This window comes from Alligator mississippiensis, chromosome 15 (genome assembly GCF_030867095.1).
Source record: "Alligator mississippiensis isolate rAllMis1 chromosome 15, rAllMis1, whole genome shotgun sequence".
NCBI lineage: Eukaryota > Metazoa > Chordata > Crocodylia > Alligatoridae > Alligator > Alligator mississippiensis.
Window position 1 is genome coordinate 16,289,398 of NC_081838.1, and position 15,700 is coordinate 16,305,097.

Sequence of the window (15,700 nt, forward strand, 5' to 3'; positions counted from 1 at the left end):
TCAGGCACAGCCAACCTTCTTGGGCTTCCATTTCTTCAAAACTCCTACTCTGCAGTGCGTCCTTGACTAATCACCTGAGTGCATTGAGATCAGCTTTCCTAAAGTCTAGCACTTTCACCCTACTGGTTACCTTACCCACTCGACGTCTTATGGTGTATTCTATTATTAGGTGATCACTGTCCCCCAGATGGCTACCGATCTGGATGTCCCCTACCATGTCATCTCCCGTTGCCAATACCAGATCCAGTAAGGCATTCCCCCTAGTGGGACCGTGTACCTCCTGTGTCAGGTGGAGGTCCTGTACACAGGTTAGAAACCTGCGTGAGCGATGGGACTTTGCTGTCTGCATCTCCCAGCAGATGTCCGGGTAGTTTAGGTCCCCCATGACTACCGCCTCTTTAGCTTTTATGGTCTCCGAGAGTTGCCTCAGGAGCCCCGCATCTCTTTCTTCCCCTTGGTGTGGGGGTCTGTAGCAGACCCCTACCACCAAATCCCTTTCTCCTTGCCCCCCATGTAGCCTAACCCACAATCTTTCTACTTCCTCATCCTTGGATTACGTCTTGATGAGGGTTGATGTATATTGCTCATTGACATAGAGCGCAACCCCTCCCCCTTTCTTCCCCACCCTGTCCTTTCTGTACAGCCTATAGCCCTCAATATGGGGTTCTCTCCTTGTAGGGCTTGGTCTGCAGGCCCTTAACCATACGAGTGGCCCTTCTCTGGACCCTCTCCAGGTTATCCGCATCCCTCTTGAAGTGCGGCGCCCAGAATTGCACGCAGTACTCCAACTGCGGTCTGACCAGCACCCGATAGAGGGGAAGTATCACCTCCCTGGACCTATTGGGTCGTGTGTGCCGCGTCCTTGTTTGTGAGCCCACTGGAGCTCTCGGGGACCGTTAAGACCTGGCTGCCTCCACGTGCCACTGTGTTTTCTAGTTTCATAGCTGAGAGGGTCTGAAGGGACCTGAGCAGATCATCCAATCCGCCCCCCGGCTGTGGGCAGTGAAGAACGCGGGGATCAAACCACCCCGGCTAGCTGACTATCTAGCCTCCTTTTGAAGAGCCCCGGGGAGGAGCCAGCACCACTTCCCTTGCAAGTTGGCTCCAGGTCCTAGCCGCCCTGACTGTGCAGTAGCGCCTCCTGATATCCAGCCCGACTCTGCCCTCTGCCAGCTTGTGCCATTATTTCTAGGCACTCCTGGGAGTGCTCGGGGGAACAGGGGCTCCCCCAGTGCCTGCTAGTCCCCTCGGACTAGTTTGTAAAGGGCCACTAGATCCCCCTCAGCCTTCTGTTGTGGAGGCTGACCAGGTTCAGGTCCCGTAGCCTCTCCTGGAAGGGCCTGCCCTGCTGCCCCTGACCATGTGGGTGGCCTCCTCTGGCCCCTCTCCACGCTGGCCACATCCCTCCTGACGTGCGGCACCCAGAGCTGGACGCAGTACTCCAGCTGTGGTCTAACCAGTGCCCCTCACAGTTGTGCTCCTGCATCGTTCTCGCACGCAGCTTCCCCAGCTGCAGTGAGACTAACGGGCCTTTCATTACCTGGGTCCTCCTCCTCCCTTGGTTGAGACTGGGGACCACATTGGCCTTTTCCAGTCCTCCGGCACCTCGCCAGAGCCCCACGACTGCTCGTGAAGCTGTGTCCGGGGCCCTGCAAGGACCCCTGCCAGTTCCCTCAGCACCCTGGGGTGGAGAGCGTCTGGACCGGCTGCTTTGAACACGTCCAGCCCCTCCAGCAGTTCCCTAACTCGGTCCTCCCTGAGCCCAGGCCTGGGGGTGCCTCTCCTGGGGCTGTCCGGGATCCCGGCGGGGCATGTCTGAGGCCCTGCTCAGACAAATGGAGGCAAAGGTTTTGTTCAAGAGGTCAGCTTTTTCATCTGGTGCAACCCCCAGATTACCAAGCGTGGCCTGCCGAGCCCCCCATTACCTGGTGCCTTCATTTGACTTCCAATGTATTGAAGAAAAGGGACGGAGGTTTCCTGCTTGGTTAGGCAGCTTGCAGCAGAGACACGCAGCACGATCTGGATCGCTGGGGTAAGGAGTGAAGGGAAGTATTGCCCTGACTTGACTGTGCTCAGTCCTGGGCTGAGCTGGGCCTGGCTGGGAAAGATGATGTGGGGAGAAGTGGTAACCCAACGACTAAAGTAACCCAGTAACACACCCTGCAGTAACCCTGGCACACGTACCCCTCGAGTTCCCCAGGCTGTAGCCCCTGCACCTCCACCTTCATGTGGAAAGCAAATGCAGAAAACGGGGCAAGCACAGGGAGGGCAATGAAATACAATTCAAACCCAGAAACTGTGCTATTGCATTTGCTCTGCTTCTGTTGTACCCGGCATGCTTTTCCATCAAGGGCTGCAAAGTTGTCATGATGGAGCCTGAAGCAGCGTCCCAATTCTGTACTAAGGGCTGGAGTACTTGCTTCATGTAATAGGAGCCTGTCATCCTGGAGTGGCACGCAAGAGAAGTAGGGCATTGACCTTTCCTGGGGCACTCTGGCCTTTCTCCGTACCTTGGGGTGCAAATATACGTATTCAAGAAGCCTTGCCCCTTGCCCCATTACAAAGCATGCCGAGGGTCTGCAGAAACCTTTGGTCATTGGGTTACTAGATGGCATCTATGAGAGGAGAACAATCCAGAAGGCTCTGCTCCGGCTTCAGGAACTTTACTGCTCCCTGCCCCTTTTGGGAGGCTGCAGAAGTGGCCGAGACAGAGATGACATGACCTGAAGGAGCCTTGAATTCTGCTCCTGGAGCCAGACTCCAGAAGAGGACACGTGGGTTCCTGTCATGTACATCAGCTGGAAGATGACCAAAGAACTGGGGCGCACAACACCTACTGATTTATCTTGTACTGCAAAGAGATGTTTTTTAAGACCTTTTAGAAGAAATCCCGGCACTCTCCATGCATCAGGGAATAAGCTCAGCGGGAGCTGCCATTGGCATCAGACTGGCATGTCGGTTAAGACACCTCTCACTGTTGACTCGCAGGACAGCGGCAAGGCTCGAAGTCCATGGTGAGCATAGGTGACACATTGGGCCGCTGTGGTTAACGCTCCCCGGCTTCTGGAGCCAAGAGCCTGCAACACAGTGACGTGGCTGACTTCACGTCCAGCTGCCTCCGGCCCTCCATCCTGAATGCCTGGGTCCCCACTTCCAGCTGGGTTGACTAGGAGTGGCCTTGGTTCCCGTCTAGAGCCAGGCTCCAACTTCTGCCTCCTTTTCTGTGCTGCAGATGTCCGCGTCAGAGGGAGCGCCAGGCCTGCATGATACGCATAAGCATCCTCCCCTGAAGGAACAGGAGAGCGCGAGAGAACTTCACTATGTGGAACAGGATCAAGGACGGCTGCCCACGTCATGGCCTTTCCAGAGCAGGCAACCTCTGTGTCTATTCAGGATGGATGAGGATCAGTCTCTAGGGCACGCTAGCTTGCCCACTGAGGCAGTAATGGCTATGCCTCTCTCCGGCTGCGTTCAGGTCCCTGCACTGAGATGGCTGAGGCGGGATATGTGCTTTCTGCTACCTGCAGGGAGCCCTTGGAGGTGGACTAGGGTCTGTGACCTCGGGGAGGTGCAAACGCAGCGGTGGTACTGCACTGGAGGCTGCAAGAGCCCCTGCTGGGATGAACCCTGGAGGAACACGCCTTGGCCTAACGTGCTGGGGCTCAGCCCCAACTGCTCGGCCTGCTGGGACCCTGAGGACGTGGCTGCCTTTCCCACAGACCTCCCTTTCCCTTGAACGTATCTACATTGGAAACTGCCAGAGAAACACTGCCCAGAGCAGTCTCCTGTGAAGTCAGTGCTGATATTCCTGAGGAACAGCACAGATGAGACAGGATGAAGATCAGTCTGTGGTCAGGCTTCCTGGTACCAAACATCAGCAGCGTTTCTACTGCAGAAGAGATCTGCTCCTCCCTGCAGTGCTGCCCCCGAATCACCAGCGTGGGGCAGGATCCTTGCCCTGCGCAGCAAAGTTCAGCTGGGTCCCTGTGTGACATCCTCATTGTGCTGTGCTGAGGCCGACAGGAGTCAACCATTGTCTGAAGCACTGTCGTAGTCCGTCTTGTCCGCAGCGTCTGTCCCGTCCCTTGCACGAGGCCAGGAGTTCCCACCTGCGGGTGCGGATGTCGAGAGCACGTGCAGGGTGCATTCGTTGCTGGCTCTGGAGTCATAGTTAGCAATGCAAGTGTGGCTGGGTCTCAGATGAGGGTGGACGGGCAATGACCAAGCATCTGATCTCACAGCATTGCAAACTCAGAGCAGCCTGGGCCTGGAGGTGAACAAGGTGAGTTGTGTCTGCAGGCCAGGCTCGGCGAGGCCCTGCGCTGATCCAGTAAGTGTTCTGCACAGCGCTTTGCCTTTAGGACTCGTCCACCGTAGCTGTGGGACCCCTTCTAGGGATTCGTGCCCTTCAGCTTGGATCAGACAGCACAGCATGGCCTCTCTATCTATCTATCTATCTATCTATCTATCTATCTATCTATCTATCTATCTATCTATCTGTGTCTGTGTGTGTGTGTGTGTGTGTGTCTATCACTCTGTCGATCTACTTTGATTAGTCTACAAGGTACAACTCTACCCTACTTTCTGTTGTTCCTAGCCATGTGGGAAGATGTCTCAGGTCGTACCTGGCTGCTGTTGCTTTTGGCCTACAGGCTGCTGGAGCCTGCATGCCCGGGAAGGCTGGTGTTCAGGAGACGTCTTCCAGATCCTGAAGGTGACACAGAAAACACCACTCGGATACGTGGTCGGTGGCGAAAGCTCAGAAAGGTTTCTCACCGCACGGCATCCCCGTTGCCTGATGAACACTCAGCCCAACTTGGTGACATTTGCCCTTGACCAGTAGAGACACCGTCCATTATTCATGGTTCCTCTCGGCTCTACAAGGGACAGGTTTCCCCACCCGTGTATTTCTACCTGCAAGCCCCCATCTCATGCTCACTCTTCTCTCTCTCTCTGTCGAGATGTTCATCTCTGCTTGTTACATTTGCCAAGGTTGTGCACCTGGACTTGTGATCTCTGGCTCATTAGGAAGTGCTTGAGTTTGTTTGGGGTTTTTGGTTTTTGTCCTTCCTTCAGTGTCTTTTTGCTCCTTGGTGTGTTTTCATTTTGTCTTTCTGACGGTGTCATCCAGCCGTCAGGAGGCTCCTTTGTCCCACACTGCTTTTTGGCACCACTGCTTATAATAGCTTAGTGTAACTAGGGCCTAGCACAACGGGAACTCCTCCAGCTTCTACCTGACTTCAGGTGAGCACGGTGCTGTGTCGCTGAGCTCTGATAACAGCCCGCTCTTCTCCGCGCTGCCCTGATTACTTGTGATGTTGGTGTGGTTTACAATCACCGGATGTGCTGGCTATACTTTTCTGTCTCCTTTGCCTTATAGCTGTGTTGAGACCCACACATAAAAATCATGACCCCTCGACAAGGTGGTGTAAAATAGGTCAGTGTGAAAAGCAGAGGGAACACCAGCTTCCTGGTCCCTGCACACCCTGAGAAAGCTCACTGGCCCTCCTTGTCGCCCACCTGCGCTCCTGCAGGGCGTGCGTGGCCCAAAGCGCGTGCGTATCCTCTCCCCGCCCCAGAGACACGGGTTTGTACCAGACCGGTCCTTGGGGCACGTGTGATCCCGTGTCTCACCCTGCTTGCCCTCTTCAGGAGATGTGAGTGGCCCTGGAGGAAGGTGTTTGGTGGGGATTCATGGGCCCTTTCCTTGCCTTCCACAAAGAGCTTCTGGTCTCAGTGGGCACATCTTCACGTGGTGGTTTACGGTGCATTAGGTATTTTTAAGGTGCATTAAGAGCACAGGTCTACACATGTGTGCTCTTAATGCAGCTTAAAATGATTTTAGGCTACTCACACCTAAATGTCCTACTTGCCTAAAGCAGGTATCAAATGTATATGTGATTAGTTAAGGCGCTTCAACCCGCGTGCAGACACCTTAAGGTGCCTTACCGCTGTGTGTGACCCAGTGGGATGGAGCCAGGCCTGCCGGGCACCGCCAAGAAGACGACGCGGTGGGTGCTGTTCTGCCAGGCTCAGACGCTGGAGCTGGAGCAGCGCCTTCGGTAGCAGTAGTCCCTGGTGGTGTGCCGACCAACTTGGATTAATCAGCGGAGGGGGCAGGAGGCACGAGGGCTCCTGTTCGTGCGCAAGGGAAAGGCCCCCACAACTCCTGGCCGGGGAAGGGAGCAGCGCAGCATGAGCAGGGCCTTTGCTAGCGGCTCCCCCGTGCTTCTCCCCCAGGTGCGTGTGCTGGACGGGTCCCGCCGCAGCCCCCAGAAGAAGCATTGCTACTCGGGCTCCTTGCATCACTCCTAGATTTGGTTCCTGAGGAAATGAAGAGGAATGCAAGTTTCTGGGGCTACTTAAGGGCCCGGCGTCTCCAGCCCTTCTCCCACTAAATAATCGTTTTCTACGCCAGTACTTCCTGACCGAAAGGGACTGCGTGCACCATGAAGTTGTACTCGGCAGGGACGCAAGGGGCAAGGTACAGCCCCTTGGGATTTTCCTAGTCCCAGGGGGAAAAAAACTGAGTCATGCTGGCAGCAAAGATAACATTGGAAGAAAGAAAACTCTTAATTGGATGCCTTTTGTTGCCTTTTTCTCAGCTACCTGAAGCCATGGAGACCAAAGGTGTGATGGCAATGGCTGCGTAAAAGAGCCAGTCACTAGGAGAGGGAGAAGACCGTCGCTGTGAAGTGTCTGTACCGTGGCAATGCCTGGGGCCTCTAGTCCTCAGCAGGAAACCCACTGTGCTTGGCTCTGGACCAGCACAAACCTGAAGGGTGGTTGTGGCCCAAAATGCTGAGACTCTGCTTTTCAAGACACACGGAAAACTGAGGCCCTGCTGACCAGGTTAATGGGCATTGGTCTCGGCGTGCCTGCTGCCTACCTGCGGGCATCCCTGTTCAGAGGTCGCAGAAGGGGTGCTCCTAAAGAAGGATGTGAATCTGGATAACAACATGACTTTGAGAGAGTCACAAGGGCCCTCTCCCTCTCGCCTGGGGCCATGTTGTGCCCAATTTCTAGCCTGTCCCAGTCTGCCTGCAGTCATTCCCTACCCTCCGGTCTGTGCTCGGGCCGTGCTCGGAGTTGGCAGCATGGCAGAGCCAAACACACTTTGGGCCGGACAATACTCTGGGTATAATCCCAGCACAAAATCCAGTTCCTTATTCGGTTCCCCGTTCTGCACACTGAATGACAGCTGCAAGGCATGGGCATGACTGCAGGGGTGGCTGGAGGTCACGGTTATTGCCCCCAGGCACAGCTGGGGCTCCCGTAAAGGGGAAACCCGCTGCGTGGAGGTTGAGGCAGACAAGCCCTGAGGACGGTGCGCAGGGGAGCGGCACCTGGGAAGAGCCGACCAGGAGGCAGTCATTTTTAGGTGTTACCCAGGTTAGGCTCTTCTGCCCTGCTCGTCTTCACCCTCGTGGAGTGAGACACTCTCACTTTCCGGCTTTGGGCCCCTCCTCGGGCTACTTGAGATCTCAGTGCTCTTAGCAGTGACCTCTCTCAGCCTTGTGACCTCTCATCCATCTCTTTCCCTCAGCTCCACTCTGCGCCTCTGGACCCCTCTGGTGCCACGCTTTCCAGCAGGTCTTTGACATCCCCACACTCCCTTGAACAGGTCCCTTTTCGGGTCACAGTACAGCCCAGGGCTCCATACACACTTAGAGCCTCCTGCCACCGCCCAGGTTGTGTGTGACACTTGCCAAAGATCCCGTGCGCCTTTCCCGCTGGGGTGTGTACTGCCAAGGGCCTTCTGTCCCATATGCCGGCCAAGTTATAACATAGAAATCCCCCAGTAACTGAGGTTACAGCATGCACACCTACCTTTCAATCTGCTGGAGCTACCCAGGTGGCACTACACCACTGCTAAGTCAAACTGAACTTTGATTTTAACCAGCTTTTAAACACGGAGGTCCCAGGTTTATGGAAGCATCAACTCTGCAGGTTTTGGCTTCAGAGATGCTCAGGTCGGAAGGGACCTCAACAGATTATCGAGTCCGACCCCTGCCTAGGCAGGAAAGAGCCAGATGCCCCCAGCCAGATGCCTACCCAGCCTTCTCTTCAAGCCCCGCAAGGCAGGGGAGAGCACCACCTCCTCTGGGACCCAGGCCAAATTTTGGCCACTCTCACTGTGAAGTTTTTCCTGATATCTAGCCAAAATCTGCTCGCTATCAGTTTGTAACCATTGCTCCTTGTTGCCCCAAGAGGTGCCCTGCTGACCAGAGCATCTCCACTCCCTTGCTGCCCCCAATGCATTTGTAGGCAGCCACAAGGTCACCTCTCGGCCTGCTCTTACAGAGGCTGAAGAGGTCCCAGTCCCAGTCTCTCCTCCCTAACCGTGAGCGGCCTCCTCTGCACCCTCCCAAGTCTATTGACATCCTTCTTGAAGTGCGGCGCTCACAACTGGACGCAGGACTCCACCTGCGGTCTGAGCAACGCCGCACAGAGGGGAAGGATCACCTCCCGGGATCTAGTCGTCATGCATGTGCTGATGCACGCTACAGCGCGGTTACCTTTGCTGACGGTTTCCCCACACTGACAACTCGTGTTCATCTTGGATCCACGATGACTCCGAGATCCCTTTCCGCTCCTGTGCTGCTGAGAGGGTCACTCCCAGCCAGTGGGCGTGCTGGATATGACCCCCTCGGTGCAGCGCTCTGCACTTGTCCTTGTTGTGCTGCATCCTATTGTGTTCTGCCCACTTTTCCAGCCTGTCCCGGTCTGCCTGCAGTCGTTCCCTGCCCTCTGGCCTGTGCTCGGGCCGTGCTCGGAGTTGGCAGCGTGGCGGAGCCAAACTGTGCCTTGGGCCGGACAATACTCTGGGTATAATCCCAGCACAAAATCCAGTTCCTTATTCAGTTCCAGGTACTTAGCACAGTGGCTGGGGTACTGTTAGTTGGCCAAAGTGCACCTTGGGCCAGGCAAATCTCTGGTCAGAGATGTGCAGAAGTGTCCCCTGGTTGTACAGAGACATGGTCTGGGGTGGCCCAAGAAGGATTTCTTGGTATAATGCCAGTCCACAATCCAGTTCCTTATTCAGTTCCCTGTATTCAGCACCGCGGCTGGGGTGCGGTGTGTTGTCAGCCTGGCACAGCCAAACCGGAGTTTGGGCCAGAGAAGTCTCTGGTCACAGATGGCCAGGACAGTCCCCCGGGCATGCAGAGGTATTACAATGGGCGGCCCAAGCACAATTTCTAGCCATGAACCCAGCCTGAAAGCCAGTTCCTTATTCAAGCCATTATACTTAGTACAGTGGGCATGGGGGCTGTTAGCTGGCAGCCTGGCACGGCCAAACTGTGCTTTGGGCCGGGCGGCACTGTGTTCAGGGGTCTTTGGGACAGACCCCCAGTGGCATCGCCATGAAATCTGGGGTAGCCCAAGGAGTATTTTGTCCCATAATCCCATCCCAATCTCACCTTCATTTAGGGCTCTGTACTTGATGCAGAATATTATTTTACATATTAATTAGTACATATGCATAGCTAATTAAATTCTCTCGCTGTAGGATGAGCAATTCATTGAGAACAAGTTTTTATTGGGTCTAGTCTAGAAGAAGGAAGCGGGAATAAGGAATAAGAAACTCCGAATAAAGAAGGAACCAACTTCAGCCTCATGGCAACCCCCAACATACCCTATTACCGCCCCCTCCCACACAAACCTCACCCCAATATACATAAGCAAAAGTTTATATTTGATTCTTGTTTGTATTGTACACAACATAAGTAATAATAAAATTAAATGTTAATCAAATTAAAAATTTCTAGAAGAACAGTTCTCCAACAGAAATAATCGCCCGCCCCTGAGCTGGAAGTGGGGCTGGAAGGACCCAAGGAACAGCTCCCGAACCTGCCTGGGGCTAAAGCTCTGGGGAAAAAAAAGATGGAGAAGAAGACTCTGCTCATCAGAATCACGGCCAGAGTCCCGGAACCTGCGGGGAGGGGGCGGTGAAGGCCCCCCGTTTCCCTGAGGTTTTGTTCTCCAAGCCATGCCCCAGACTACGGGGAGCGGGCACGCTGCACCCTGGGCCAACCAGGGCACCAAAAAGCAATGGGAGAAGTTGAATAGCAGCTCAGTCCGCGCAGACGGGGCTGGGAGCTGTACTGCACAATCAGCTCCGGGACAGAGCGAGCAAGGGGGCTGGAGGGCATGACCCACACGCTGCCCGCGTCAGTGCAGCCTGGTCACCGCAGCGTTCACAATCAGCTCTGAGGGCATCGCAGCTCTGCCTCCCGTTGGCAACACACAATACCAAACTGTGGTCCAGGATCGGCAAGCAGCCGCTCAGCTACAAGTCAGCCCCAAATCCCACCTGTCACAACCACTGCCCAGCCACTTCCCGCAATACAGCACTGACGCACTGCTCTGCGCTGAGTGCTTCTAGCTCACAGACACAAGTGGTTTAAAAAACACCCATGGGCTAGTTGCTGTCCCAGAGCAAGGCGCTTTGTCTGGAAAATTCAAGGCAAAAACAAAGGTGCTTATGAGTTGGAAATGGGCTGCAGCACGTTGCTGTGCTGCTCCCTCTCCTCCTCTGCAGGGTCCCGAGGACGAGGTGCACGCTCCACCGGGCTCTGCTCAGCTGTGGGAACAAGACACAGGAGATGGAGCAGCCGGAGGGACTGCAACACGGGGCAGCCACAGGCCTGGCCGCGGCTCCACCCGGGGTCACTCCCAGCACGGAGGGGACGAGATGCCCCTTCCCAACGCACCTCCCACAGCCGGGTCCCCTGCGCTGCACTAGCTCTGCTCCCGGCCGTGCCCGGGCTGCAGCCTCTTCCCCAGACAAGCAGGCCCAGAGCCCAGGCTTCCTGGGGGGCCACGGACACCCCCGCTCTGCCCCTCTCCGTGGCACAGACCCAGACACTCGGCTGTCCTGGCACTCAGCCCTTGCAGCTGTCTGGACTTGGGGGGACCAGGGACACCAGGGCTGGCTCAGAGAGGGAAGATGTCTCCTTTGGGGGATCCCTCAGGCCAGAGCCCCTCACACTTACCTTGGATGCAGGAGTCAGAGTAGCTGTTGCTGTAGCTGTAGCCCTCCCTGCTCCCCAACCCCAAGGTCTGGCCGTGGCCTGGCCCCAAGCACTTTGCCCAGCACTTACTGAGGAAGAAAACGGCTGCGCCCGCCATGGCAGTGACCAGCACAGCACCCATAACGATGCCTACAATCATCGCTGGGTCGGACTCTGGAAGAGGGAAGGGGCTGTGAGAGAGGGGAACCCCCAGACTTGCCCCCAACACTGCATCGGCCAAATGCCCCCTCCCTGTCAGTGCCCCCTACATCCTCCGATCCCCCTGTTACTTCCCTGCTTCGAGCCCCGAGCACCTGGTTGCTTCTCCCTCCTGGTGCGGGGGTCACTCACCCATCCTGCCCTTGTCCCAGGCCACTCTCAGGGCTGCACCCAGGCTCACGTGCTCCACGCTGCAGGTGTAGCTGTGGTTGCTGCTCAGGTGGATCTCGATGGTGGGCCAGGTCTGGTAGGTCCCGTCTCCACTGGGAAGGACCCCCGAGCGGCTCGTCTCCTGGGGCTGCGCCTCCCTGTTCTGCAGCCAGACGACAGCCATGTCCTTAGGGTAGAAGCCGTGGACCTGACAGGACAGGGTGGTGCGTCCATCCCATGATGACGGCCGGTCGCTCACCTGTGCCACAGGGCGCTCTGGGAGAGAGGAGACACCCGTTACAGCGACAGCCCCTCCACGACCCTTGGGCCAGAGACCCCTGCCAGGAGGCCACGCGTGCCCTGCACTGGGCCATACAAAGTCGGCTCCAGCTGCCACTTCAGGGAGGAGCAGACAGCGCCAGGGCAGGAGCACAGGGATGGGAGACACGGCTGTGCTGGGCTCGGGGCTGCAGGAACGGGATCCCATACAGCTGATCTCTGGTTCTCAGACACGTGGCTGGAGTACGGACACCCGGTGGGCTCTGCCCAGCTGGGAGGCCTGAGCAGGGCAGGGACAGGGGCACCGTGTCCCACAGCAGCGTTGGGGTCTCATCCAGCAGCAGGACCGAGATGCAGCGCTTGCCACCCTTGGCACATGGGGATGGGGATGGTGTTCCCAGGGGTGGGGACGGGGCTGCCCTGGTCAGTGCTGCCCTGGGCGGTGACACCGGGACTCACTGCTCTGCAGCGCTGCCTCCCCGTGCTGCAGGTACTGCCGCAGCCACGCGATGCAGGTCTCCTCCAGGTAAGCTCTTGTATCCTGAAGAAGGGTTTTATTCTCATCCCACCTGCGCTGGGTGACCTGGGCCTGCGTTGTCCCTACTATCCAGGTGTGCATTCCCAAGTCATAGCTGATGAAGTCTCCCCTGTCGTAGCCCAACTGCATGTGGCCTTCAGTGCTGTGGTCTTCGTGGAGCTCACAGCCGTACGTGAGCTGGAGAGTGTGAGACCCTGAAACACACAGATCCAGCCCTGGCCAGGGTCACAGCCCCAGGGAGCAGAGGCCGCCGAGGGCTGCCAGGCTGGGCAGGGGCAGAGCCGACCCCATGGGGGGCAGCACCGGGACAGCTCGGGGGCTCTGGTCACAGAGAACAGGGCTGAAGGGACACAACTGCAGCCCCCGCGCACCCTGGGAACGCAGGGGCAGGATGGGGCAGGTGAAACCTGCTACACAGACCTCTGCAGTCAGCTGTCTTGGGCACCGCAGGCCTGCACGGCCCCTGCCCTCTCACACGTCTGCCCTCCCTCCACGGCCCTGGCCCCCGTCCCTCCCAGCTCCATTAGCCCCACATGCAGGACTTGAGCCCCTTGCCCTGGGCTGTCTGGGCTGGGGTCACGGAGGGGCCCAGAGCCCCTCCTGCAGCCGCTCCTGCAGGGCTTGCAGTGCTCTTCTCACCCCGGTGCCCACTTGTGCTGCAAGGGGGTCAGGCTGGGTGTGCAGAGGCCTGGGGGACCGGCTGGCATGGGGGCTGGGGCAGGCTCACCCACAGCGGGTGGCACACACGCTGTCCCCCTCTCTGCTGTGTGTCAGAGCTGGCAGCACGGGCCCTGGCTGACCCTTCTCAGGAAGGCAGAGTGGCTTTGGAGGCTGCCAGTGTGGGGATGAAGTTGGAAAGGCACCTTGTCGTGCATCCACAGACACATCAGGAGCAGGTCCAAGCAGGCGATCCTCCCCCTCTACGCGACACCGGTCAGGCCCCGGTTGGAGTACTGCGTCCAGGTCTGGGTGCTGCACTTCAGGAGGGAGGTGGCCAGCGTGGAGAGGGGCCAGAGTAGCCCAGAGGGCCACTTGCATGGTCAAGGGCAGCAGGGCAGGCCCTACGAGGAGAGGCTGCGGGATCTGAACCTGTTCAGCCTCCACAAGAGGAGGCTGAGAGGGGATCTGGTGGCTGTCTATAAACTGGCCAAGGGGGACCAGCAGGCAATGGGGGAGTCCTTGTTCCCCCAAGCACTACCGGGACTAACAAGGAACAACGGGGGCTCGGACTTGATGATCTGCTCAGGTCCCTTCCGACCCTACAAAACTACTGACACCAAGGGGCATAGGACAGGGCGAGGAGTGCAGGGAGGAGCTGGCTGGCAGGAACACACAGACCAGACAGGAGACAATGCGATGCCCTCCTGGCTCCCCACCCTGTGCTGCTGATGGCCAGGTGCCCCCCGATGCCGTCATTCACCCTCAGTCCCAGGGTCCCCCACGGCCTCCTGCTCACACCTGCCTGCTCACACTCACCCCTTCTCTGGATGTAGCGGTGCTGCAGGGTGACCAGGTTCACGTGAAATCCCCTCTGCCGGTCCCGTAAAGTCACGGTTTCTCCGTCCCAGAAGCCTGGGTCGACGGCCCCCTGCACCCAGTCCCTACATGGCTCCTGTCGTAGTGGAGAATTTGCTCGTCGTCCACGTAGCCCACGGCAGTGAAACGGGGCACGTCCGGGCTGGGATTCGACACCCCCGTGTAGAAATGCCGGCAGGAGTGGGAGCCTGTGGGAGAGCGACTGGGGTCAGCACTAGTGGGGGCAGACGTCAGTGCCCTCGGGTGCTCACTGCCCCGTCCCAGAGGGGCCGCAGAGGAGGGACATGGGGCAGCACCAGGCTGGAGTGGAGGCGCAGAGCAGACTGAGCGGTGGGGTTAACAGCAGAGGGCAGCGCTGGCTGAGGGCAGGGCACGGGCTGAGACAGGACCAACCCCGCAGGGCACAGGCCTGGCCTGGAGGGGCCACACACCGTGTCCCACAGCCTGGTCGTGCTGCCCTGCACCCTCTGGCCCAAGTACGAGCCCTGCACAGCCCGGGCACTCGGCCCACCCTGCTCCTGGGGAGCCCTCGTGCACCCAGCTCAGGGCCTGGGCCTGGGCTCAGCCCCCATCAGGCCTCGGTCCTGCTGCGTGGTCGGGGCTGGGGCCGGAGGGACCCTGCAGAGCAGACGAGGGTCCGGCTGGACAAGCAGCTTCTCCTCAGCTTGCGCCTATCCGCCCTCCCCGTCAGAGGCAGCAGCTCCACCACTCCACCCACTCACCAGCAGCTCCCCAGGCAGGAATGGCCGTGCTGGGAGAGGGGAGGGTGCTGGGGGCCTGTCCCTGGGGTGCTGCGCCCAGGGGTGGCTCCAGGGCTTCACAGATTTCATAGACATGAGGGCTGGAAGGGACCTCGGAAGATCATCGAGTCCAGCCCCCCGCCCAAAGGGCAGGACGTCAGCTGGGGTCATAGGATCCCAGCAAGATAAGCATCCAGTTTCATCTTGAAGGTGTTCAGTGAAGGCGCTTGAACAACCTCCGGTGGCAGGCTGTTCCAGACCTTGGGGGCTCGGACAGTAAAGAAATTCTTCCTTATGTCCAGCCTGAAATGATCTTGTAGTAGTTTGTGACCATTCGTCCTCGTCATCCCTTGGGGCGCTCTGGTGAACAAACGTTCCCCTAGATACTGGTGGTCACCCCTGATAAACTTGTAGGTGGCCATCAGATCACCCCTGAGCCTGCGCTTTTCCAGGCTAAAGAGCCCCAGGGCTCTCAGCCTGTCATCGTAGGGTCTGCTTCCCTGACCTCTGATCATGCGCGTGGCTCTTCTCTGGACTCTCTCAAGCTTCTCCACATACTTTCTGAATTGTGGAGCCCGAAACTGGACGCAGTACTCCAGCTGTGGCCTCACTAAGGCCGAGTACAGGGGGAGAATGACATCCCGGGATTTGCTTGAGAAGCATCTATGGATGCAAGCCAGCGTTTTGGTCGCTTTACTAGCCGCAGCATCGCACTGCAGGCTCATGTTCATCTTGTGGTCAATGATGACCCCCAAGTCTCTTTCTTCCATAGTGCTAACCAACATAGCACTGCCGAGCCTATAAGGATGCTGCGGGTTTTTTCTCCCAAGGTGGAGAACCTTGCATTTATCAGTGTTGAACACCATCAGATTCTCGTCCACCCACTTGCTGAGCCTGTCCAGGTCAGCCTGGATCATCCGCCTGTCTCCTGGTGTGGATGCTTTGCCCCAAAGTTTGGTGTCATCGGCGAACTTGGCCAGTCCGCTTCTGACTCCAGTGTCCACATCATTAATGAAGATGTTGAACAGTATGGGTCCAAGGACAGAGCCCTGGGGGACCCCACTGGTCACAGGACACCACGATGAGTGACTTCCATCAATTACTACCCTCTGGGTCCAACCCCGGAGCCAATTTTCCAGCCAGTGGATCGTGGAGGACCCAAGGCAACAATTGGCCAGTTTCTCCAAGAGACGATCATGGGACACCAGATAGAAGGCTTTTTT

The 15,700-nt window shown here is 57.6% G+C and overlaps 1 protein-coding gene across 1 annotated transcript; it reads right to left on the reverse strand.

Moving 5' to 3' along the window:
• Positions 1-9,533: 9,533 nt before the first annotated feature.
• LOC132245750 (major histocompatibility complex class I-related gene protein-like) lies at positions 9,534-14,839 on the reverse strand. The gene is made up of 4 exons (XM_059718600.1): positions 12,123-14,839; positions 11,367-11,660; positions 11,106-11,189; positions 9,534-10,585 (listed from the first exon to the last, which is right to left on the reverse strand). Exons 1-4 carry the CDS (start codon positions 12,328-12,330, stop codon positions 10,485-10,487), a joined length of 687 nt encoding a protein of 228 aa, XP_059574583.1. The 5' UTR covers positions 12,331-14,839; the 3' UTR covers positions 9,534-10,484.
• Positions 14,840-15,700: the final 861 nt, after the last annotated feature.